The sequence below is a fragment of the Rhinolophus sinicus genome, chromosome 14, assembly GCF_057876585.1.
Source record: "Rhinolophus sinicus isolate RSI-liver-muscle chromosome 14, RSI-T2T, whole genome shotgun sequence".
In the NCBI taxonomy this organism is placed as follows: Eukaryota; Metazoa; Chordata; class Mammalia; order Chiroptera; family Rhinolophidae; genus Rhinolophus; species Rhinolophus sinicus.
In genome coordinates this window covers 178,644,932-178,669,845 of record NC_142514.1, presented here as the reverse complement: position 1 = coordinate 178,669,845, position 24,914 = coordinate 178,644,932, and the positions used below count along the sequence as shown (strand labels likewise).

Below are 24,914 nucleotides of genomic sequence, written 5' to 3'. Positions count from 1 at the left end.
GCCATCTAAAGCAGAGATCAGGCCTTGTTTTCTCTAAAGAGAGTTTTTGCTAAAGATGCAACTCTAAAGTCAATTCTCAGAAGGTGACAGCGGGTCCCTCAGAATGAACTGAAATTTAGTTCATTTATTTGAATGAAGTAATTTCTCTACTATATGCATTTTAAAAAATAAAGCTCCCTGTGAATTCTGCTACATTTCTCACAAATTTTGTTATTTACAACTCTCATTATTATTCGTTTCTACATAGTTTGTCATTTCCATTTTGTTCTCTTTTTAACACTCTTTTATTTAGAAAGGGTGTTTTTAAATTTCCAAAGCAGGAATACCAGAGAAGGACTATTATTATATTGTTAATTTCTAATTTTTATTATGTCTTCATCAGGGAACATGGCCTATATTTATTGAGACAGGTTAGTTAGTATGATTGCTATTGGGGGAAGGGGGTGGACTGATGAAATAAACAAACAAACAAAAAAAACAGCCATAGCCTGAAACTGGAGTATCTCCTTCACTCCAGGACAGAGAAATGAGAATATGCCTTGAGGTTAATAATCTGGCCGGACAAAGGAGCAGATCTGACAGATAGGAATGGGTTGGTTCGTTAATCCCTTCAGGATGAGCAAACAGGACAAACCTGATAGAAGAATTCCATTAGAAGGCTCCAGCCCCCTTCCCTAAGCAGGCAGGGGAAGGTATAAAAGTAAGAGCTTTTGCCTCAGTCATTGGGCTTCCCAGTTTCGGGTACCCCTCCTGCTGGGAGCTGCAACCTCTTCTCCTGCTTCTAATAAACCATCTTCCTTTACAACTTTTTGCCTCTCCCTGGTCGTGTGTCTATTCTTCGGCTTCAGGAGACACGATCCCGGCCCCCACCCAGACACTGTCGGCAGATCCAACCAACATCATTTACATCATTTGGGGACTAACAGGAAAAATATTCTGGCTTCAATATGACTTCACATTCTGTGGAATTTGACATTTTCTTGTGTCCTAATACATAGTCAATATTTTTAAATCTTCTATGTGTATCTGAAAAGATCTTGCATTCATTTGCTGGATATAAAAATCATCGAAGTTTCACCCCCACGTGCCAAGTTAATTCCTACCCAAGTTAATTCCTACCTGTTTTTGCTTCAGGATCTGCGCTAGGTCTAGAGAACAAGCAATGAGTGAAAAGGGATGGAAGTTCACCTAAATAAAGGAAGGAGCAAAAAAACAAAAATGCCCGCCGGGTTGGCGTTATCTATACTGAAGAGTAATCTGTGGATAGGTAGGTTAATTCATCCAGAATCACACAGCTTGTAAGGAGTAGGGTTTCCAGGTGGGAATTCCCGCCTGTTCTCAGGAATTTTTTTCACTTTCCCGTTCCCAAATCCTGAGAAAAGTTAGTGGGGAAGTCGGGAATTGGCTCCTTGAACCCAGGTGGTTGGTAGTATCGGCCGTCACTTTGTGGAAACGATTCATCATGGAGAACAGAAAACAGTTTGTATCTCGGGATTCCGAAACGGGAAAGCTTAAAAAATTCCTGAGAACGTGTGGGAATTCCCACCTGGAAACCCTAGTAAGAAGCAAAGCCAGGACTAACTGCTTGGTCCAATAGTGCACACTGTTCACAGTGCATTAACTTAGAGAAGGATCTTGGGGTCTTATAATCGACCACGACACCCTTCTCCTTCTCACTACAACGTCCCATCCAGAGTAACAGATTCATTTGTTCATTCATTCACCAGGCAGCATTTATTACACATCTATCCTTTGCCAAGCAGTAGTACAGACCCTAGAGATACACAGACCCAACTCAGCAGCCCCTGCTCTCCCAGGACCACACACTCTCAGATGGGCAGCAGACAGGCACACAGGTCATTATAGTTTCCCACGTGAGTGATGATGACACTTGTACAGGAACCGTATACCCAGGAGCAGATGGGGTGCCCAGCATGACCTGAATTCAAAGCAGAGCCTGGGGAAGACGGAAGCCTATTAAAGAATGTGTGCTGTGACTCCTTGGGGAAATATCGAAGGTTGAGCGGATTTACCAAAGAATACCTACAGGAGGAGGGTCATTGGGGTGAGAAGACCGTATCTTTCTCTCTCCTCCCAGTGCCGTCTCCAACGCCAGCTCTCCCTCCTCCTGTGTTACCCTTCCCGTGAAACCCTCCCACAGGGAACACTTCCCCTTTCTGCTGAACTGCATCTTCCCCACACTCTTGAAAGATGAATCAAGAGGAAATACACGGCTGAAGATAACCTCGGTGAGCCTCACACTTTTACTTTCAAGACGTTATTCTCGCTGAACAATCTGAGGCAAGAATTGGCCCTATTTGGAAGATGAAGACACTGAGGAATAAACTCACTACCAAATTAGCCCAAGGCCAGCGAGTTGGTGTGAAACAGGAGAGCTCAAGTCCCCTTTCATTCCTTCCTCCCCTACCCGAGCCTTCTTCACCCTTTTCCGACTTCCTCCTCTACACCTCTCTCCCCCACCCCCCAACACCCCCAAAACATCGGAGTCTCCAGGATACAGAAAGGAGGCAGGAACTAATAATGCCTTCTCTCGTCCATCCTCACTCAGCCTTCTCCTCAACCCTTCCTTTCAGCCTGTCCCACCAGGCCCCGCCCCATCCTGATCCTTGGAGGACACTTCATTAACAGGTCAATAGATAACATTTTGCAAGCACCCCACACGTGCTGAGGACTCTTCTAAGACATTCTTCTCTGCTCTATATTTACCAAACCATTTAATCTCACAACAATCTTCCGGGGACGCTCCCCATCTGACAGCTGAGAAAACTAAACATAAAGATGACGAGTAGCCTGCTGAGATCACACAGCCAGCCGGCCGGTGACTGAGCCCCGAGGGCCGGCGTCACAGGCTTTGTTCTCAACCCCGGCGGAGCGAAGCCTCCTGACGGCCACGCCCACCCCGCTGGAGCAAGCCCGTCCGCCGCGGGAAAGGCTCTCCCGAAGCGCTGCGGGAAAAGCAGATGCCGCGAGCACAAGGCCATGAAAAGCAAGCAAGGAGCTGTCCCGACCAGAGGCGGCTAAGGAAGCGTGACAACTAACTGCAATGTGGTGTTCTAGGCTGGATCCTAGAACAGAAAAAAGAACATGCGTGGAAAAACTAGTGAAATCCCAATAAAGTGTGGAGGTTAGTGACTAGCAACCTACCAGTATCAGTTTCTCAGTTTTGACAAATAGAGGAAACCGGGAGACAGGAACTCTCTGTACTGTCTTTGTAACTTTTCTGTAAATCTGAAATTAGTCTAGAATAAAAAGTTTGTTTAAAAGAAAGTTAAATCTGATGCCACACCAAATTGCCGTAACCCAGACAGCTAAACATACCCAGACAGTATACGGTCCACTAATCTCTTTATATGGGGTTGAACTTCACTCTGTCTCCAGACTGGGGACGGGGAACGTTGCTGTGGAAACGGCTCAGTGCCAGAAAACAGGCTGACCTGACCGTGGAGATGGTGGTGAGGGGAGGATGTCGCTGGCAGAGGGGCCTAATAGAAAAGTGGCTGGAGACAAGGCCACTCGGGGCCTACAGTCTCCAGGTAAATTCATTTGCAGAATGCCCCCATTCACCCACTGATGGTATACGGTTTACAGCTTTCCTGGCTGTGGGCTGGGAAGTGAAAATGCAGGGGGAGAGGGATGCAGGTTCTGCGCTGTCTCAGAGAGCAGGATATAACAGGACAGGTAGCTTCTGAAATTATAACCTTATGTGTCTGCTTTTACATATCAACGAAAATAAAGAGCCTGTGGAAGTCCCAGGGAAGGCAGAGTGAATGCTGTCAGCTCAGGATCTGGACGTTTCCTTGCAATGACGACCTTGGAACTGAGCCTTAATCGATGTGTGAGATATTACCAGGAGGAACTGGGGCTGCTAGATTGTCACTGTGATATCCACATCTTCTCCTTCATTTTCTTTCTGAATAAGGGCAGCCTTCCATGATGCATTGGGCTGGGGGTTTGGGGAGCCTTGGCACGCATCCATCCCTGTCCTTGAGGGTGAAACCAGTGACCTCTGGCTTCTCTAGCACATGTATGGGTTCCCTGAGTTAATGTTGCACTTCAGACTGGTAAAGATTCGCCAACCCACAAGGAATGGGAGTGGGAAAAGTCAGTCATAATAATGAATAAGGGACGTGTAAGAGTCAAGCTGTTGTTGATTAGTCAATAGACAAATGTTTAACAGGTAACTGACTGCCACGCAGAGTGCTGGCTAGGCCCAGGGGCCCCAGAGGAATGTCCAGTCTGCCACTGCATCAAGGAGCACACAATGTGTGTGGGGAGATGACCAAATACAGTGTCGGGTGGTAAAAAAAAAGCAAGAAAGATATGCTCCATTCTTGATCCCATCACTTCCCAGCTGGAGATCTCAACCAACTCTGAGCCTCAATCCCCTTACCTGTAACATGGGAATCATATGTAACAGCCTTGTAGGGTTGAGAGGATTCAAGACAAGGTATGTAAGGCACCTAACACAAGTCCCATCCAATAGTAAGTAGCTGCTCAATAAATGATCATTGTTACTGTAGCTGAAATGGTGATAACAATTAGTAATAGAACCATTGATCTTAAAGACAATAGGACCTAGGACACAGAGTCCATCTCATAAAAAAAACAAATGGGAGGTGGTTTCAAGCCCACTCCATGTTAACAAAAAAAACCCACTGACTTATTAGAAGAATGGTATTCCTCTACAAAGAAATATGCAGCCCATGCGGGTGGGGGGAATGGAGGAAGAACATTCTAGGCTGCAGTTCGAGAGCATTACCTGTAAAAAATGAGCTTTGGAAGATGGGTAGGAATTTTGACAAAAGGGGAAAGGAACACTGAAAGGGAGAGAGGACACGTGAACAGCTCACGCCAGTCCCCCAGCCTCCCCTTCACCCACAGGAATAAAAATAAAACTAATCCCCTTCTCTCATCCAAGCATTTTCTCTTCTGGCCTCTGGCTGATGGGTCTGTAATCCCTACTAAGTCTCTACGGCTCTCATCTCAGCTCTGCTTCTCCTCTGCTCACAGCAGCAGCTGTGCCAGGGAGAGAGAGGAGCTAAGGAAGAACTCACTGGCTGGTAGAAATCTTAACCACTGAAGGATGGAATCTCAGTGAAGAGATTCTCCAGTCAGGGTGTGAAGATGTGGTTGTGACCCAAAGCACCTGGCACACAGCAGGGGCTCTCGGTGTATTTATAGAATGAATTAAGCTTTAAAGCAACATGGTCCCCAGGAACTCTGATCCTGCAGACACACTAGAACTTCAAATGGGGAAGGAGGCCAAAGACGAGACCTTTATTTAGGACACAAGACAGAACAAAAAGAGCAAAAAGTAAGGCGGGCCCCTAGAGCCCCAGGAGGTCAATTTCATGAGGTGCTGGCCTGGGAGGGGCCAGTACATCTCAAGTTGTTTCCAGTCCTCCATAGATCAATCACCCACAGGGTTGAGGGTCCTTCACCTCTATTCATACATCAGAGGCTTGTCTATTATCATTATCTACCTTTGATTGGGGGGGGGTCTCTTTTCATGAAATACAGCCTTTGTTTTCCCCATGTGACCATTTACCCTTTAAGACCAGGGCTTTGCATAATAATCCTGCCTAACACCATGCCCAGGAGGCTGAGGTCAAAAAGAATGAGGAAGAGCATGCCTGCCACACAGAGGTCAAACAACACTGGTCGAGGTGTGTACGTGACGCACAAAATCCAGGATCCTTGCCTTTCTTCTCAGGGGACTTTACATGCCCCTGATTTTAACCAGGACTTGAAGAGGGACCTGAGGTCAATCGTCACTTCTGAGAAGTGCCCCCACTCCCTAATGCCCTGTCCCCACCGCCCCGAGGCCGGCCAACAGGGTCTTCCTCCAACTGCTTCTCTCATAGGGATGGTAGCATTGTGTCTGTTTCTTGTGTGTCTCCTGATCTGACAGGGAACTTAACACCCAGGAAAATGCGTTAATCACCATTACACCCCAGCCCCATCCCAGGGCCTGGGACATAGCAGGTGCTCAGTAAATGCTGAATGAAAAGAGGGCCAGGTACAAGCTTCCTGGACAGGTGTTACCCGGACTCGGTGGATCCAAAGTTCAGCGAGTGAGAAACAAGCAAGAACCGCCTAGTGAGACAGAGTGGGTGTAGGCGCTGCACATTCCTGGCTGGCCTGTCCGAGCCACTGAAGAAGCGGGCTTCTGAGACAGCCCCCGGGAGAAGCACGCAAGAGATGGGTCAGGTCTTGTGACCATGGCCTCGGGAAGGTATGCCCTAGGGCGTGGATGCTACTCCCAGCAGGTCAAGTTTGGGGAACTCACATTTACTGTGGTGGGTGATTATTCCGGATTATCTCATTTCACCCTCTCAATGACCTTAGGGGAAAGGTATGCGATCCACGTCACAGGTGCAACTCTGAGACCTCAATCCTATGGACTCCAGAGCCTAATGGGTGCTCGGTCCAGCCTCACAATGAAACAGTCTATACAACCACATGTACTCAGGGTTGATGGAGGCCTTAACCCTCCTCATCTGCCTTCCCCCACGCCCCCACCTCTCAACGAGATTCTCAGATCCCTACAACATCCAACATCTCAACAAGCTTCTTGTTTCCCTCCCACACTTGAGAGTTCACAACCACCCACGCCCATCCTTGGGCAGCTCTGACCACTAAAAATGCTTCCTCCCCATCACCTTCACATCTTCTCGTGGTATCTACGCAGAGCAAAATTAATCTGCACATGACAGCCCTCCAGCTATCAGGAGGCAGTTATCACCTCGCCTCCCCCAGGGTTTAGAAAGATGCCGCAGAAAGAGATTGCACAGGCTGCTCAGTGTGAAATTGGTCTCATGCAGATTAACAAGTGTCTTTCCTTGATAAAAGGAATCAGAGAGAAAAGACAGTTATCTTGTTGCAGTGAGAGCTATCTATCTATCTCCAGTGGCAGGGAAGGAACTGGACTAGAAACCAAAATTTATATAGACCTTAGCAATAGTGTTCACCCAAAACATTACCATTGCCAGAAGGGGCTTCTGAGATCAACCAAACTCCTTGTTTTATGGAGGAGGAACAGAGAAGCAGAGAGGGAAAGTGACACAAAGGAACACAGCTATTAATTAAGTGGCAGGGCCACAATTAGTTAGAACCCTCTGAACCTGCAGCCCAGCCCTCTTTGCACCGAGTCACCACCTGTCTCCTGTTCCAAAACACTGGGGCACCCTGCTTTCAGAATAGCACTCTCATAATGACAGCACTCTCACAATACTGTACAATTTACAGTCTCACTTTCACCACAACCCCAAAAGGTAAAGGGAGGAAAGCCAGCATTAGCTCCATGTCACAGAGGGTAACAAGGAAGCTTGGAGAAGCAAAGGGACTTGATTGAGCTCCCAGGCTAACTGATTTTATACTTGGAATTCAAAGCTCAGGTAAGGCTCTTTGCTGTTTATTGAAAGGGGCCGTGGGGTATCTTCCTCTAGAAATGGATCCCTAACTAAGGGAACAGCTGCTTCTGCCTGCTGTTCAGTTTTGCATTGTTTATGACTGCTGGGTGTGCTGGCAGGGGAAGACCTTTAAAACCATCTCTCTTCCCTTTCTGCCTCCCCAACCAGCGTGCATCAGAGAAAGCGCACGGGGAAAGAGGTCTGGAGCCTGGGCGCCTCTCCTGGTGGGGCCCTGACCAGCTCTGTGGCCTGTGACATCCCCCCTGCCCAGGCTGAGCTCTAGTTTCCTCATCTACAAAAACAGGGGCAATACATTCTGCCCTGCTGGTCACTGGGATGTTGCAAAGCTCAGACAACAAAGAGCAAGTAGGAGGCAGGGAGCCTCACTCCTACAACAGTTCCTTGGCTCCTCTCACTTCCCCATTGCCCTGCCTCCTCTGCAATCCTTCCACCCCGAGCCGGTGAAACGGTCACGAAGGTCTCACCCAAGACAAGGGAGGAGAAAGAAAAACAATTGTGACATCCTCCTAGCAGTCTCTCACACTTGTATGAAGTCTCTATTTTTCCAAAACGGTTTAACAGTTCATAGCATTATATTTACCACTTATTAGTCCTCGATATGCCATGCACCACACAAAGGGCTCTGCATGCTCTCTTGGGGTTAATCCTCACAACCACTGGTGTTACAGATGACAAAACTTCGCCTCAGAGATTAAGGGATAGCTAGTAAGCAGTGGGGCCACGTACGAGGTTCCTGGACAGGTATCTGGACTCAGCCCCAGTGCTGTCCAGGCCCTGCTTCCCAAACGTTAATGTGTTCATGAATCACCAGGGAAGATGTGTGAATAATAAGATTCTGATTCTGTAGGTCCAGACTAGGGTTAGGCTTCTGCACATCTAACAAGCTCCCAAGTCAATAGACTACTTTGTGTCAAGGGCTAGATTTTAAATTCCATTAAGGTAGAGCCTGTGTCACCCAGTCCCCGGGGCTTAGTACTGGGCCTTCCCCTAGACTGCACTCAATAATTATTTGTTCAATGAGTCAATGAAGATCTGACTCAAAAACCTATGGAGGCTTTAACACGTATCTATTTAAGTCTCATTATGTCATCCGATCTCTTAACAATCTCCAAGGTATAATCACCCCCATTTGACAGATAAGGCAACAGGTCCAAAAGAGCCTGTAGGTTTTACAGCCTCCGTGCAGCAGGGCTGGAGGCAGGCTACCCTCAGATCCTTTGCCCCGACCACAGCTGTCCTGAGGACGCAGGGGAAATTAATAATTATAGCCTGCTGGATGAAAAGGAGTTGGACCCATCCTGGCACATAACTAGCGCACAGCTCGCGAGGTCACCGAGGAGCCCTGAGCTGCTCCCCGGGATAGGGGGCAGCCGGCTCGGCTTCCCGCAGGAGGGAAACAAGGAGGGTAAGAGGCAGCGGGGGCAGGTGGCGAGGTGACCCCGACCTCACAGAGAGCTCCTCTGGGCCCAAGCACACCCCGCCGATCCCAGCTCTGGACTCGCGCTGTCCAGCTTGGGGGTGGAAGAGGGAGGGGAGGCTAAAGGCATCCAGGGAAATCGCAGCCCAGCGATGAATCACAGGCACATGACCTGGGTGGCGAGGGGAGGGTGCGGAACCGGCGCGGGATGCGGCTGGGGCTTGGGCAGCGCAGGCCTCGCGCCCGGCCCCCCTCCAGCCTGGATGTGCGGAGGGATGGGAAGCCCCTCTCCCGCGCAGCTCCGCCCCCCGCAGCCCCGGCCCGCCGGGTTCCTGGGGGCAGCAGGACTCACAGCCTTCAGCTGCTCCAGCCGGTCCTTCATTCTGCTGCCCAGGCGCCCTGAGGCAGGTGACCGCGTCGCAGGTGAGCGGCCGGAAGTGGCGACCGGGCCCCGCCGGGGCGAACCAGCTACAGGCCCAGGTGGAGGCGGGCGGCGGCGGCCGGCTAGGAGCAGCGTCCGTGGCCAAGGGAGGCTCCGCCGCGCCGCCCCTCAGGCCCCGCCGGCGCTGCGCGCTCCAAATCCGGCTCCCGGGCGGGCGCCGGCGCGCAGCGCTGATCCTCCCGCGGACCCGCCCCTTACCTGGGCCGCGCCCCGCGCTCCTCCTTAAAGGGGCCTTGCCCCGCTGCCGCCGGCCCACCCACTACGTCTCACACTCCACCTGCCCTAGCTCCGGGTCCCTCCAGGGATCCGAGGAGTCCCAGGACAGGGCCGAGTACTGGTAGATCCCCCGCAAGGCCCACGAAGTGCGAGTGGGTGTGTTTGACCTCAATTCCATCCTTTCCATTCCACAGCCATTCGCTACCTGTGCCAGGCTCTGTGCTACCTTTCAGCCCTCGACAGACTCATTCACCGCGAGGCGGGACGACGTTCCACACGGAAGTCTAAGACAATGTGATGTGTGCTAGGAGGGAGAGGGAGCAACTAATTCCGCCTGGGGGAAAGGGCACCCCCAACACGGAGTTTGCACAGGCTAGGGGACTGATAGAGGGTGTTCCTAGAGGAAATAACGAGATGAGGCGGGAGAGGGCCGGCTCAGGTGAAGCGTTCGGATTTCACGCTGCTGGCAGTCGGGATGGTTCAGAGAAATACAAGCAGTTCAACGTTGAAGTCAGGACACCTGCCACTAACCATTTGTATAACTTTGGGAAAGTCATTGTTTCCCTAAGGGACTGTTTTCGTATCTATAAATCAGCGATAACAGTTTGCTGTGAGGCCTGTGTGACAGAGGAGGTATGGTATGACTGATTCCTAAGGCATCGGTTCTAAGATACAGATGTTTGTATTGGAAATCTTAAGCCGAATCTCGATGTGGTGTAGAGATGCCCAGGTGGGTTGTATCTTCTGAAAAGGTGGGCGGCTTCTTCGCACTGCCCCTCCTTCTTCGATCCCCTCTCCTCCCCCCACCCCCAGCCTCTCTACCCTCATTCCTATTGGTGATCTTTCTTGGAAACAAACGATACACCCAGCAGAGAGTGGTGCTCAATACACGATGGGACTGACAACCCGAAAATTCAATTCTCAAGTCAGGAAAAAAATCTGCTCTATGCTTTCAGGTTAAAGGGCTGTAAATACTTTTCGTCATTCTAGCAGACCTTTGCCCTCTTCTGCGATCCTAGGGCGTGCTTCAAGCTGACTTCATCGCCTGTTATAAAGATACGGTCTGCACGCGGCCGGCTGTTTCAACTCTGCGATTCTCAGCCCTGATCCCCCCTCTCTGGTCCTAAACACTTCCGTCTACCGCAGGCGTTCGCTAGGTGGAGTTTTCCTCTAGCACAAGGAACGCGTCTGCGCCCCCTGGTGGTCATAAGTGGAAAAGGCGAGTAATTCAAAAATACATATACCAGATCCTTCTCTTAACAAATTTTTGTTGGGATAGCTCGGTCCTCGCGGTCCGGGAAAAGAGGGTCTCCTGAAGAAGACAGATATGTGAACAACTCTTTACAATAGAAGTTTGAAAAGGACCATAGAAAACCAATTGCACCGCCACCAGAAAAAAATTCATTTCATCTCTATGGACAAAAATCTTTTGCGTTACTATCAGTTTTCTACAATTTACAGAATTGTAAAATAGCTGCAAGACCATAAAAGACAAAGACTATTATAAAATCAGATAACCCAGAAACGTGCATTAGACAAGGACTAGCGTGCCGGTAATTTTTTTTTTCCATTTAAATTTTTTGAGTTTTTCCAGACACTCCCAAGGAAGCATCTTCCCTGAATGAACAGTTCCAATTGTTGCTTAAATATTTGTTACACAGAATTAAAATTTTCCTCCCTGAAAATTCCACCACTGTTTCTTGCTCATTTCCTTTGTCCAAACACTTAAGAAATTTAATCTGTCCTTCGCAAGATGGGCTTTCCACACAGAAAAAGTTATGGGGCAGTAGAACAGTTGCTGACACATAGCCCGGAGGCGTAAGCTCTAGACAGAGTTGCTGCCACAAAACAGCTGTCAGCTGTCACACAGTCTATTTTCTCACTTTTCAAATAAGGGGGAGGATCAAAACTAATGATACCCAAACTTTTCAAGATCGAGGATATCATATACTCATATTCTTTATTTTCACTTGCACATTTTGAAAGATTTCATATCCCTAACAAAATATATTTACTAGGTAACAAGAAAGTTGGTTTCCTCAAGCTCATAGATACGGAGAACAGACTGGTGGTTTATAGAGGTGGGGTGGGGGCAAAATGGGTGAAGGAGGTCGAAAGGTATAAACTTCCAGTTATAAGATGAGTAAGTTCTGGGGATATAATGTACAGCATGGTGACTATAGTTAACAATACTGTGTTGTATATTTGAAAGATGTTAAGAGAATAGATCTTAAAAGTTCTCATCATAAGAAAAAATTGTAACCATGTGAGGTGATGGATGTTAACTAAATTTATGTAGTCATTTCACAATATATACATAAATCATTATGTTGTGAACCTTAACCTAATACAGTGTTATACATCATTTATATCTCAATAAAACTGAGGGGTGTAGGATTTGGTTTCTAGGAGACGATGTTGTCATGAAGAAAAAAGATGACCTTTTGGTTAACCTATGTGGCCATACAGAAATGACTACACGATTTCCTTATTTTTTCAAACACTGAAAACAGTGTTTAAACAGAAAGGGCCCGCTTAACTGAAATTGGAGTCCAGAAATCCAGGAAGGGAAGCATCAGCAGAGTTTTTATTGTGTCATTCTATTTGATGGTAGTTGTTATAGACTTCCAGCCTTCTTTAAAACTACTAGTAGGTATGAACCCTATTTTGTTCATTTTATATTAACATTATTAGTATTTGCTCTTTCCTGACAGGCAGAAGTCTGGATTCCACCTGCTAGTTGGGTACAAGAAATAAAAAAAAGTCAAGTAACTGCTAGACATGGGACTTGAGCAAGGGGAGTCCCTGGGCAGGTGAGGAAAACTTGATATTGAGCCCAAGTGGACTATAGGGTCTCCATGTGGGTGGCCAGTGACTTATGGTTCCAGGTTCAGTAGGGGTCCCTATTTCTAATGTAGCTTCACTTTTCTACCCCACAGTGGTACTCGGTGTCCCACCCACCAGATCTTAGTGTAGTGTCTTCCCCATTAAACAGGGTCAGGATTAATTCAAGTGTTTGCATTTGGGTTATAAATAAGTCAGCCAACACTTAATTTTTACCTTTATAAACAAACCAAAGATAGAATCCTGGGACTTGGGGTTCCTCTTCCCTCTCTCTCCTCCCTCTAAGTTTACTGCATTCCCACTGGAGAGAAAGACTGAGCCTTAACCCATCTTGACCTCCAGAGCCTGTTGTGTAACAGGTGAGACCACTCTCTGGCTGGTGTACCTTGAGGCGGTGTCTCCAAGGTGTGGTGTTCAATAGAAAGAGATAAGAGGAGCTAGAGAATTAACTGGAAGATTCTTTCTATTTCCCCATACCAACTCTTCCCCGCTGCAGGAAGGATGGAGAATAACCAGGATGGAGAATAAAATTCCTGACTTTTAGTTTTCGCCCCCTTATAGTTTGTATTAGTTATTTATGGCTGCGTAACAAATTGCCCTAAAACCTAGCAGCTTAAAACAACAAACTATTATCCTATAGTTTCTGTGATCCAGGAATCCAGGTGCAGCTTAGCTGGGTGCCTCTGTGTCAAGATCTTTCACAAGACTGCAGTTAAGGTGTTGGCTGGGCCTATAGTCTCATTTCCTGGCTTTCCTGGGGAAAGATCTGCTTCGAAGGTCACTCAAATGGTTGTTGGACTGAAGTTCTCTGTTCCTCCCTGGCTGTTGGCTGGAGGCTATCCTCAGTTCCTTCCATGTGGCCTTCCCTTGGGGCAGCCCACAGCATGGCAGCTGGCTTCCATTAGAGCAAGCAGGTGAGAGAGAGAGAGAGAGAATGAGAAAGAGTAAGATGGATGGAAGCCACATTGTTTTTGTCACCTAATCTCAGATGTAATATCCCATCACTTTTGCCGTAGTCTATTCATTAGAAGTGAGTCACTAGGTTCAACCTGCACTCAAGGCAAAGGCAGGAAGACCAGGAGCCATCTAGGTGGCTGCCTGGTACATAATTCAAATCCCAGTTAATGCCAGTTATGCTGTTTCACCTCGCAGAGATCTCCTCCCCCATATCCGACCGGGAAAACTCTAACCCATCCTCCAGGCCTCACCCTCAGGACTGACAAGTTCCCTCGAGCGTACCTCTGTGACACCTTGGACTTCTCCATCATAGTTGCCACCACACCAATTACCTGGCCACAGGTCTATTTCCTGCCCCTTCTGTAAGTTCTGTAAGGGCAGCAGCCTTGCCTCCTCACTGATGTGGACCCAGACCCAAGCATAGGGCCAAAAATGTACTAGGCCTTCAGTATATGTTTACGGAATTATTAACTGAATGTTCTTATAATACGACTCCGTTAATGTCTTTCTTCTCATTACAAAGAGTAGGGAGTCCACATTTTCCTTAGAATGGCATTCAAACCCTTGCCCAATCTGGCCTCAGTTCCACGTACTGTCTGTCACTCCCTGACACACACAGCCCCACCATCAGCCTCACCAAATACCCACCTCTTCTCTGAACCTAACGTGCCCAGGACTTGTCACCTACCTCTGCCTGCGACGACGTGCTTTTCCCATTTCAGGGCTGGCAAATCCTGACGCCTCCTCACCCAAGACTGAAGCCATCTCCAGTTCACTCGGGTGGTCTCCTGGGCCTGTCTGCCCACCGGCCCCCAACAGTACTTGTTCTGATCTCTTTTTAATCATTATTATTAGTTTCAGTTGTACAAAACAATGCAATAGTTAGACATTTACACCCCTCACAAAGTGATAACCCCCCACTCCCAATCTATTGCCCCTCTGGCATCGTATGTAGCTATTACAATTCCATTGACTCTATCTGATCTCTTTTTAAAGCGCACCCTGTGCTGTCTTGTACCTGGTTGCTTACACATCTGTCTCCCTGGCAGACCAAGGAGTGCTTGACAGCAACGACCAGTATATTATTCACCTGCCAGAGCTACTGTGAAGTAGGTGCACTGCAAATATTTGGAGAATAAATCAAATAGCTGGCTACTAACACACACACACACACACACACACACACACACACACACACACACACACAATCTCTCACACATACACACACTACCTAAGGACCCTTCTCTCCTCTCCCTAAGGAAGAAAGAAGATCCTTCCTGGATCCTGGCTCTTTAAATGCAATTGTAACTCCACGTGTCTTGAAGGATGAACTCTGTCATTGAACTGAGTGTTCAACATAATAAGTTTTGTTTATAAAGATGTTTTATAGCATGTTGTTCAGATGCTTTTCTAACATGAATCTCCACATCCACATACCACATACCTATGTCAATGATTTAACAATATAAATAATTTGCACCATGTAAATTTTTTTTTATTTTTATACAAACTTCTCAATCTGGGGAGCCAGAGATCATATGGTCCTATTTATGTGAAGAGTGACTCAGTGGGAGCCTCATACACGGGAGCCTGCTGGCATTCTGAGCTACAGAAGACATGTTTGTTTCTTACAGAACCTTTGAAACACCTGTCAAAAGTAACAGGCTCAACATAGTGGATCACAGGTGAAAAGCAAATGAATAATTATGGTTTTAAACTTTTGTAATTTTAAAAATAAGCCATCTATTGTATTTATCTATTTGGATGCTTGAATAACCGTGCTGAATCTTTTATTATACTTTTTCAGTTTTTCCTCTCTCTCTCTCTCTCTCTCTCTCTCTCTCTCTCTCTCTCTCTCTCTCTCTCTCTCTTTCTCTCTCTGTCTCTCTCTCGGATCTCACAGTAACTCAGGGAAGCAGTTAGAGCAAATATTATTGTCCTCACTTTATTATAAATTAAGTACAGAACATGAAGTGATTTTCCCAAGTGCTCATAGGATACTGACAGCATTCTGGGAGAGGTAGTGGTTTTGTGCCCAGGCTTTGAAACCAAAATGCCCAGGTCAAATCTCAGTTCTGCCTTTCCTGGCTGAGTGACCTTGATTTAAGCTCCCTGTGTCTCAGCTTCCTTATTTGTAAGCAGAGCTAATGATACTACCCATCTCATGGGTTTGGGGTAAGATAAATGGGTTAATATATTGCAATCATTAATTCCCTTATTCAATCACTTGAAAAGGACCCTAATCACCAATGACAACCACACTTCTTTTCTCAAAGAGCACAGAGAATTGAAAAATGCCCGGAATATTTCAAAAGTGAAATAACCCTCTTGATACTCAGCATCAGCTAATGTAGCATTTTCAATGCAGGGTCAACTGGATAAAACATTTCAAGAGATACTCCATGGGATAAAAGAGTTTGGTGGCCACAGAGTTCAGAACACATGGCGAAATGCATCCCTCATCTTGGGGGAGTCATGACTGCACGTTGGCATGTCACAGCACTGAGTAAACCACCAGTTTTAGTTTGAGCAGCACAGTATCCCTCACACTTGTTGGCCTGCATAATGTTTATTTGCCCCCAAAGACCTAATTTGGACGTGACCAGTGTCCTACAGATAACACTGACCTCGGAAAATATTGGGTAGGACACAGGAGAGGCAGCAAGTGTCTGTAAGTGAACCAAAGAAGATCCCCAAAGGGTTCTTGTCTTTCAAAGGAAGAAAGTAACACTTTGGTTACATATCATTTGAATTCTGGTCCTGGTTTCTGACTCTTAGGCCTGTGATACATTTTCAGAAAAACATAGAAGAAAATTTTTGTAGCCCACTTTTTATGCTTTTTCCAGCTAAGGAAACAGAGGCACGGAGAGCTGATTCCCTGTTCTCGTGCCCCTCCAGTTCCTTCCTTTAGAAATGCCCCTCTTGTTCCGCTTTGTTCACGCAGAGACCTGGAGGCCTGTCATGGTGCAGCTCAAATGCCACCTTCCGCATCGCACTCGCCTGATTCCCTTGACTGTCCCTCCTTTGGAAGCTCATAGTATTGTATCACGTAGCCCTTGGTGTCATCAGAGTTCATGTTCTTAAATCCCACTAGGCTTTTAACTTCCTTCGAGGCAGGAGCTGCCACACACTTACCTTTCCAGAGCCTGCTCCACCTCCCACAGGTATGTACGTAGTACATAGCAGAGTTCAAGTTCAATGATTGCTTAGTGTCTTGTGGAATGAATAAACCACTCGATACGCAATGGGTGGAAGGGTGAAGGAGCTTCCTCTACCCTACCAATAGATAGTAATCACCTCTGCTCTGATGCCCTTGCCGTGAAACGAATGGTCATGGAAATGACTGCCCTCCTACTCAGAGCCATGTAGAGTCCCTTCCCCTCCTCACTGTATCCCGTCAGTGTCTGTTTGCGCAGAAGTAGCTTTGCTCTACCCAAATCAAGATCCGAGCACCACCTCCTTCCTACAGACAGGCTCAGTTACCAAAGCAATTTTTCCATATTATACATACTTAGCTAGCGTCTTAGTCCACTCGGGCTGCTCTAGCACCATACCACAGGCTGGTGGCTTCTCAACAAAAGTAATTTATTTGTCACAGTTCTGGAGCTGGCAGTCTGAAATCAGGGTGGTTGAGTGAGGCTCTTCTGGGTCGTGGGCTCCTCGCTGTGTCCTCCTGTGACAGAAGGAACTAGGGAGCTCCGTGGGGCCTCTTTTCTAATGGCACTAATCCCATGATGAGGGGTCTGCCCTCATGATCTAATCACCTCCCAAAGGCCCCACCTCCTAATACCACCCCCTTGGGCCTTAGCATTTCAACAGATGAACTGGGGTGAAGGAGCACATACAGTCAGACCCTAACAGCTAGTGATAAAGAATATGAGGGTGTGAAGGTGTGTGTGTGTGTGTGTGTGTGTGTGTGTGTGTGTGAGAGAGAGAGAGAGAGAGAGAGAGAGAGAGAGAGAGAGAGAGAGAGAGAGAGAGAAAGAAAGAATGACTGAAGAAAAGGACAGGGAATAGAAAGGAGAATGAACAGGCATGGGGAGAGTGATTTAGAGGCAGACTAACACAGAGACAGATAGAGTTGGAGACAGATTAGCTCCGCGTATCGAGGTAAGAAACAAGAAACTACCAAAACTTTTAAACTCCAGAGCTTTTCCTATCACCTTTTCCTGGAAGAGAATTTAGGATGAAAGATAAATAATTCAAACGGGTATAAACTCAGCATTTACACCATGAGAATCATGAGAGGATGGTTGGGATGGTCCCAATTTGGTTTCTATCTTATTCTTGGCTCTGCCCATGCTCAGATGTGCTAAGAACCTGAGCACTACATCTGGAGAGAAGTCCAAAGTAGGATACAAACTTTACATGTGACGGTGAGATAGTAATAATGACATTCACTACTGTATCTCCCTTTGTCATAAAGCATTTGCACTTGATGTATCTTGGTCCTCATCACTACCCCAGAATTTGGGTCTTGTGGGCACTTGAATTCCCATTTTAGAGATGAGGAATCTGAGGCTGAGAAAAGGAAAATGACTTTTCAAAAACAATATAACCAGGAAGAAATAACAGGACAAGACCAATGACCTCCTAGCCCCAGGTCCTCATCTTTCAGGAAGCATACCCATTGGCGTTTGCCCACAAATGTTGTAGTGGACCGCCCAGGGCATTTGTCGTGTTTAGGACAATGGGAACCCCCTCACTGCTCCCTTCAAAGCACCCTCAAGCCCTCTGTTCCTCAAGCTGTAGACCTAGGGGCTTGGCACAGGGACGATGAATGTGTAAACCATAGACACTACCTGGCCCCTCTCAGGACAGCAGCTGGAGCTGGGGCACAGGTGGGTGAGGCTTCCACAGCTGTGCTGCAGCAGGACCCCAGTCAGGTGGGAGGGCAGGTGGAGACGGCCTGTGCCTCCCTCCGCAGAGCAGATCCTCGGGATGGCAACCACAGTGACAATATGCGCGCGAGAGAAAAACAGGAAGAGGCTGGTGAGGACAGTGACACTCACCACAAACAGAGTGGCTTCCTGTACCCAGGTATCTGCACGGGCCAGTCCCATGGCAGGGAGGACATCGCCACAGAACAGGCTGAGTTCTCTGCTGCTGCAGAGGGGAGTCAGAACTTGAGCACACTCAGCTTCCTGGCCGAGACCCCAGCTCATGATGAGTGTGTAACACAGACGGTGACAGATGGCCACCAACCAGCCAACAGAATGCAGTCAGTGCTGCCCAGGAAGATGAAAAAGAAGGCCTGGGCACCACAGCCAGGCAGAGCGATGGGGCTTCTCTCCGTGGTCGGGATGCTGGCCCGAGGCAGAGGGCAATGGTGGCAGAGGTGCAGACCTCCAGAGCAGCTTAGGTGGCCAGGAGGAAGTACATGGGGGTGTGGAGAGACGACCCAGGTGATGAAGGACATGGAGGCACTGCCACTGAGGCTGACCAGACACAAATAACCCGGAACGTCACAGAAATCAGTGTCTGCTCCGCGGAGTTTGGAGAAGGGGCGGAGGTGGTCATGGATCATCCGTGTTTGGTTTGCCTCCTGCATGTAGTCAACACGTGGGACCTGACAGAGGCACAGGCGCTGCCCCCTGAAGGGACACAGAGCCTCTGCAGTGACCCATTCAGCCCCTAGCCTCACCCTTCCTGGATCTCCTCCATTCCAACCATCGCTACCTCCAGTCTAAATTCAACAGCTCACTTCTACAACACGTGTGTTTGCTTGTGATCACCCAGAAGTACTTCTCCACTGAAATCTTTTTTTTTAACTGTGGTAAAATATACATTATGTAATATTTATCATTGTAACCATGTGTAAGTGTACAATTTGTGACATTAAATACATTCACAATGCTGTGTAACTGTCCCCTCTATCTATACCCCAACTTTTGTTATAATCCCCAACAAAAACTCTACCCATTAAACAAGAACTTCCCATTATCTCCTCCCCCTGCCCCTAGTAACCGCTCTCCTACTTCCTATCTCTATGAACTTGCCTATTCTAGGTATTCATGTAAGTGAAATAACACAGTATTTGTCCTTCTATGTCTGGATTATTTCACTAAGCACAATGTTTTCAAGGTCCGTCCACATGGTCGTATATATCAAAATGTTTGCGTTCCTTTCTATGGATGAATAATATTCCATTGTGTGTGTCTGCACCACATTTTGTTTTCCCATTCATCTCTGCATGGACACCTGGATTCTTCCCACCTTTTAGCTACTGTGAATAATGCTGCTGTGGACATTGGTGTACAGATGTCTGTTTGAGTCACAGTATGCCATTCCCAGACCACAAAGCCCCCTATTCCCTGAATCCCCTGCCTGGCTGTCAAGAGCACAGCCTCTGGGGTGAGACCATTTAGGTCCTAATCCCTGATCTGCCATTGACCAATGGTGTGATCTTGAGCAAGTTATGGAAGCTTTCTACTTCAATTTCTCCATCTATAAAGACAGCAGGACACAACTTTTAAAATTGTTGTCAGAAGTAAATGTTTCTGCCCCCTCCTCAAACTCTCCATAAACGTTAGCAATAGTCATTAATGTGATTCTTCGCCCACCTTTTCGAGACCACCTTAATGCCTCCAATTGTCCCAAATAAGCCTCCTTTGGGCTTTACTCCCTGCCCCATCCAACCAAGACCTGTCTATGGTCCATCTCTTCCATTAGTCTTTGCCAATATCATCACCATTCTTAGCTCATTGACCTTTTGTCAACCCTGTTACCTTCTATAATATCCAATATCTCTATTCCAGGCTGAACATAACTGAAGATCACACAATTCTACTGACTGGTACCACAGCAGAGATAGAGTGACATTACCAACCCCAGCACTGTCCCCAGTCTTCTGAGCCATTCCTCCTTCTTGTCTCCACCAAGACTAGTGCAAATTTCCCTGGTCTCTTCAGGTCCTTGCTTCTGCTGCCCCCTCTCTCATTGACAGTAGTCGACCCAGCTTCCAACTACACAGAAAAGAATAACAGAAGCTACCTGGAGGCAACTCATTTCATTCTCACTAGCTCTGGACCCATAACATTCTCTGACTATCCATATACCTGACAAGAAAAAAAGCCTGAGATGTCCTAAATCAAATTAGGCTGGAGGGCGGAAGAGACAGGAGAGGTAAATCAGTTAACAACTGCAGGGCACAACCAGCAAAAGCTGCTCACATTCCTGAATGCAAGTTGGAACTTTGCGTTAACTTCCAGGTGCCTTTTTCTGGGATTATCTAGAGAGAACAGATGAGTAGCCGACCACCAGGTGCCACCGCATGTTGCTTATGCATGAACTTTCTGGACTATTGCCCACCACCAATCCAAAGGAGAAAGCACTTCTTCCTACGGACTTTGCGCCTGTCCCAGAACGAGTCCCACGTCATCTTCTGCCACCTCCTTTATCTATAGCAAATGTAAATTCTTTCAAAAGAACTTACATCTTTCTTTCCCAAATTGTTCACATAAAAGAACCCCGTCAATCCCAGGATGGCAGACATGTTTGTCTTCTCCCAACTAGTCCTGCTGCTGGTGGTTTAGATTGTAGGCCCTAGGACCCGTTCCTTTTATGGTTGGCATTTGGCTCAATAAACCTTCTTTTAGAAAAGATTTTGGTCATGAAGGTGTTTTTTGTTGAACATACCCATAATACATTCTCAATATGACTATGTAGAGTGTCCCTTCTCCTCTGCAAAGCTTATGTTCTCCGTCCCTCCTGCTTCCTCTGGGATCTTTCTCCACAAGTTATTCTCTCTCTCATCCAATATCTGCCTCTGCTCCCCGCTCTACATCAACTTTATCTGCCATGGTGAAAATACAGATTCCCTCAATCTTACATTCTCTTCCAGTGCTGCCCTGTCTCCTTCCATCCCAACCATTTCCTGTTCCTTCTTTAGCACAGGCAGTCTGGTTTCCATCTTACTCCCTGAGACCACTCTACTGAAGGTCACCAATGACTTCCATTTGCTGAATCCAGTAGAGACTTTTGACTTGAATGTCTGTAGCATTTGAGGCGGTTGGATACTCCCCTTTCCTTGGAAGTCCACACCCCGGGCCTCTGTGATACTGTTCTACCCAGACCCTCCTCCTAGCTCTCTGGACTCTCCATTTCTGTCACTTTCAGAAACTGCTCCTCCTCTTAGTGATTTGGAAAAGGGAGGTTTTGTTGGTCCTTCGAGGTCTGCCCCCGAGATTCACTCTCCACCCTGCTCTGCCCCAGGGTTGGCTGGTCACTAAGGACTACCTCACCCCATGGCTTCTGCTTGGGTTTGGCCAATGAGAGGTACTTGGAGGAGAATGAACAGTAGCATAGAGAGAGAGGGTATTTTACACGCACACTACTAGTAGTAGTACTAGTGCTACTGGAACTACTACTACTACTACTGCCACCCCCTTCTCCCTCTACCATCATATTCTATGACCACAGCTTTGGTTGGGTGGCCATCTTCCACGGCTCCAGATTTTGCTGGGATCCAATCGCACTGTCCTGTCACTTTGTCATTTCAGGCCCAACAGTGGAAACAGCTTCCCAGCATTATTAGCCCTTGCATTCCTCAGCATTCCTCCTAGGAACCCTTAATCCTGCCCTCACCTCCATAAATGGTCCCGACATTAAACACCAAAAGTCCTGTCCACAAGGACTAGCATAGATGGGGTTTTAATAGACAATTGTTGAGTGCATAAAAGAAAAGAATCTTACATTTTAATTTATTTTAGAATCTCTCTGCCGTTTTCTTTCCACTGCCTGTGATTGGTAGGAAAGAATTTCGGGCAGGTTTGTATAGAATCCAAAACAACATATGCCAACGACACACAGAGACGCCCACCAGACCGCATCTACTACAGAAACAAAAACGGACACTTGGCCTTGCTTCCAATCATTAAGCACTTCACATACCACAGTAAGGGGGGACAAAACAATTTGCACCCTGAGTTAAACCAAAACTAACAGGATCACCCTGGCTGGTTTTGGACCCCCAGAAGAATGTATTTTTGCTTATTTTTCTGTGATGTCTGAAGATACGTGATGACCTTTGTGAATATGATAATCATGTAAGGATGCTGTTGTTTTTCACCATAAACAGAATAATGCAACCTTCGTATTCTTGCTAATCGCAGCTTTTCCCTTTGAATATTTGTTTTGTTCTTGCTTCTGGCAAGCCAGTCCTTTGAAAGGAAGGGAAGCCAGTCTGGCTCCCTGCGAGCTCTTCAAGAAAAATTTTTCTTTCCTTTCCTAAATGCTTCTGCCTCTGCCTTGTCATTTGTTTGTCACAGCCTTATATAGGGTAGGAGAGTTGGAAGGTGGTTAGCATCATGGTAGGAAGATTCTCATCTGGAAGTTTCTAGAAGTGCTGTTCCTTGAGAATTTTAATTCTTGTCTGAGAGCAGCAGCAGGAGGAGCACACAGCCAGCTGCCTCTCGCTTCATGCAGTGCGGCATGAGAAGCTACGCAATGTGCCCTCTGCTCTGAATATTTGAGCTCCGTGAATGGAATACTAAGGTACAAGTCAGCCACAAGAAAGAGGACTATTATCTATAACCAGGAGCCTCACTGCTCCTTTAATATGTTTGCTCCTGTGTTCACTTGTTTATTACTGTCCCCTCCACAGACTCTAAGCTCCATGAGGGCACGGGCTGGTTCCACTCCACTCTAATGCCCAGCCCAGTGCCAGCACCAGCACCACGTAGCTTTGTATCGACGTGAACACTGGAGAGTTACTGAGGCTGTATCAGCACCAGTGACCCATAGCCAGTGCCTTTAAGTAGAAATAATACTCTTCATTTTAGTACTCTGACATGACAGGGGCATGTGCTTTCCGGAGAGATAATAAGCAGTTTTGAAGAAGAGCTTTTCAATGTTATAGGCACCGAATCAGTACTCTCACACAGAAGGATCTGTCGGAAGGAAATGGTCTGGAATATGGAGCCAAATGCATCAAGATAAGTGCGGCGTGCTTTCATAATCATTTTTATAAGGAAACAAAACAAATACTTAACAAAAGATAACATTCCAGTCACTTAAGGTGTATTCACATGATGAAGTCTTGTATGGCCACTAAACCTGTTAGAGTTAAAAGGTTTGATAAAGTGAGGAAGTGCTTACAACATCATGTGAAATGAAGACGAGGAAGGGCACCGTTGCGTGCCTAGTGTGACACCAACTATGTTAACAGTCTAAAAGGAAACAACAAACTCGCACAAGTGTTTTCTGAGAGAAGCGGGAGATCATTGGTTTCTTCATACTTTTTTTTTTTTTTTTCAGTTTTCAATTTTTCTGTAAAGATTATGTTTTTGATTCTTAAAGTTCCCATTTGAGAGGCGAGGAACCTGAAGTCACGTAGCAGGCCCTAGTTATAGAACCAGTGGTTGTTGGCGCCGGAGTGAACACCGAGAGATGGCCACAAAATCTGTGCACTTACCAATGATGCAGCCCAAGACTGTGCTAAATCTGTGTTTGTTTACTTCCAGACATATCACACTCTTGACTTGGGCTGAGATTTTTGCTGTGTATGTACCCTTCTTTCCTTCCTTCCTTTCTTTCTTCCCTTCCTCCTTTTCTTTGCTTCTCTCTTTTTTCTTTACCTTCATCTCTTAAAGTCAACCTTTTCGGTTTAGCTCATCACGCCAGCCCAGTGAAATGTTATAGTGAATTCCAGTTCTTTACTCCAACAAATTTCTCCCTATTGTCATCTACCAATTTAATGAACATGTTTCCCAAAGCGATAATTGTGCATTAGACCAGAGCTCCTGGAAGCCACGTCTTTCAAGCACACTACACTCAACATCATTCACATGTTTCTTTAAAACATCCATCCATTTTCAAGTAAGACTAAAAACAAAAGGCTCTCTGTGCAGAATGTCTCTGGAACACTTAAAAACCACAATGAATTCCATTGCAATAAAAAAAAATCACATTGTTTATATAAGAGATGTTTAACATTCCTTAAATAAAGATTCATCTGAGCCCTTAAGGCATTCCCCACACCCTCACCCAGACACACACATTTCTCTCTTAAGGAATACACACATATGTCATCCTACTTGACCATGAGAGCTAAGTAATTCATGTTTCCCTTTTTGCCTTAGCTGCTAGGAAGCCCAAAACTATGTTTTATATTCCATTGCTTAGCATTCCTCAGCCCCAATATCTCCGTTGCTATTTATCTTTTGCCTTCTATTTTGTGCAAGCTGATTTTGATCTCATTGTAGCTAGGGTTTTATTGTAAGGCACTTTACTTAGGAGCATTCAAAGCATAATAAATATATTATACAAATAAAAAATTGCGCTTGCCTTTTGTGTCTTTATCCAAATAATTGACGAGGGAATTGGAAATCGCTCCACTCTGCACTCCCACGTTTGCTCCTCCTCTGGAGTCTTCCCAGTGAGATAAAAATGACAATACTGTGAGCTTGGTTGTAATTAAAATTAAATGCTCTGTTCCATTTCTGCATTATTCTGCCTTTGCTGCTGCGCAATCCCTTGCTACTTGGAGGTTGGATGGGAAAACTCCAGGTCTCTTCTTACCCAGGAAATATAAACCCTCAGTAATGCTGCCTTCCCGTTGTTGAGTCTCTCTTGTGGCACCAGC

The 24,914-nt window shown here is 46.6% G+C and overlaps 1 protein-coding gene and 1 long non-coding RNA gene across 12 annotated transcripts in view; one reads left to right on the top strand and one right to left on the bottom strand.

Moving 5' to 3' along the window:
• Window positions 1–9,489, bottom strand: part of STX3 (syntaxin 3) — a 41,588-nt gene extending 32,099 nt beyond the window's left edge. For 10 of the 11 annotated variants that reach the window (XM_088789607.1, XM_074336436.2, XM_088789609.1 and 7 more), the window contains exon 1: window positions 9,224–9,465. In XM_088789607.1, the coding sequence (XP_088645733.1) occupies window positions 9,224–9,253 (30 nt within the window). In that variant the 5' untranslated portion in view covers window positions 9,254–9,465. Of the gene's footprint in view, window positions 1–9,223 lie in introns of all 11 variants that reach the window. The other variant, XM_088789611.1, reaches the window with a different exon arrangement.
• On the top strand, window positions 9,032–11,219 carry LOC109459527 (uncharacterized). The gene is made up of 2 exons (XR_002139406.3): window positions 9,032–9,294; window positions 9,724–11,219. It is a non-coding gene; the product is annotated as an uncharacterized LOC109459527 (long non-coding RNA).
• Window positions 11,220–24,914: the final 13,695 nt, after the last annotated feature.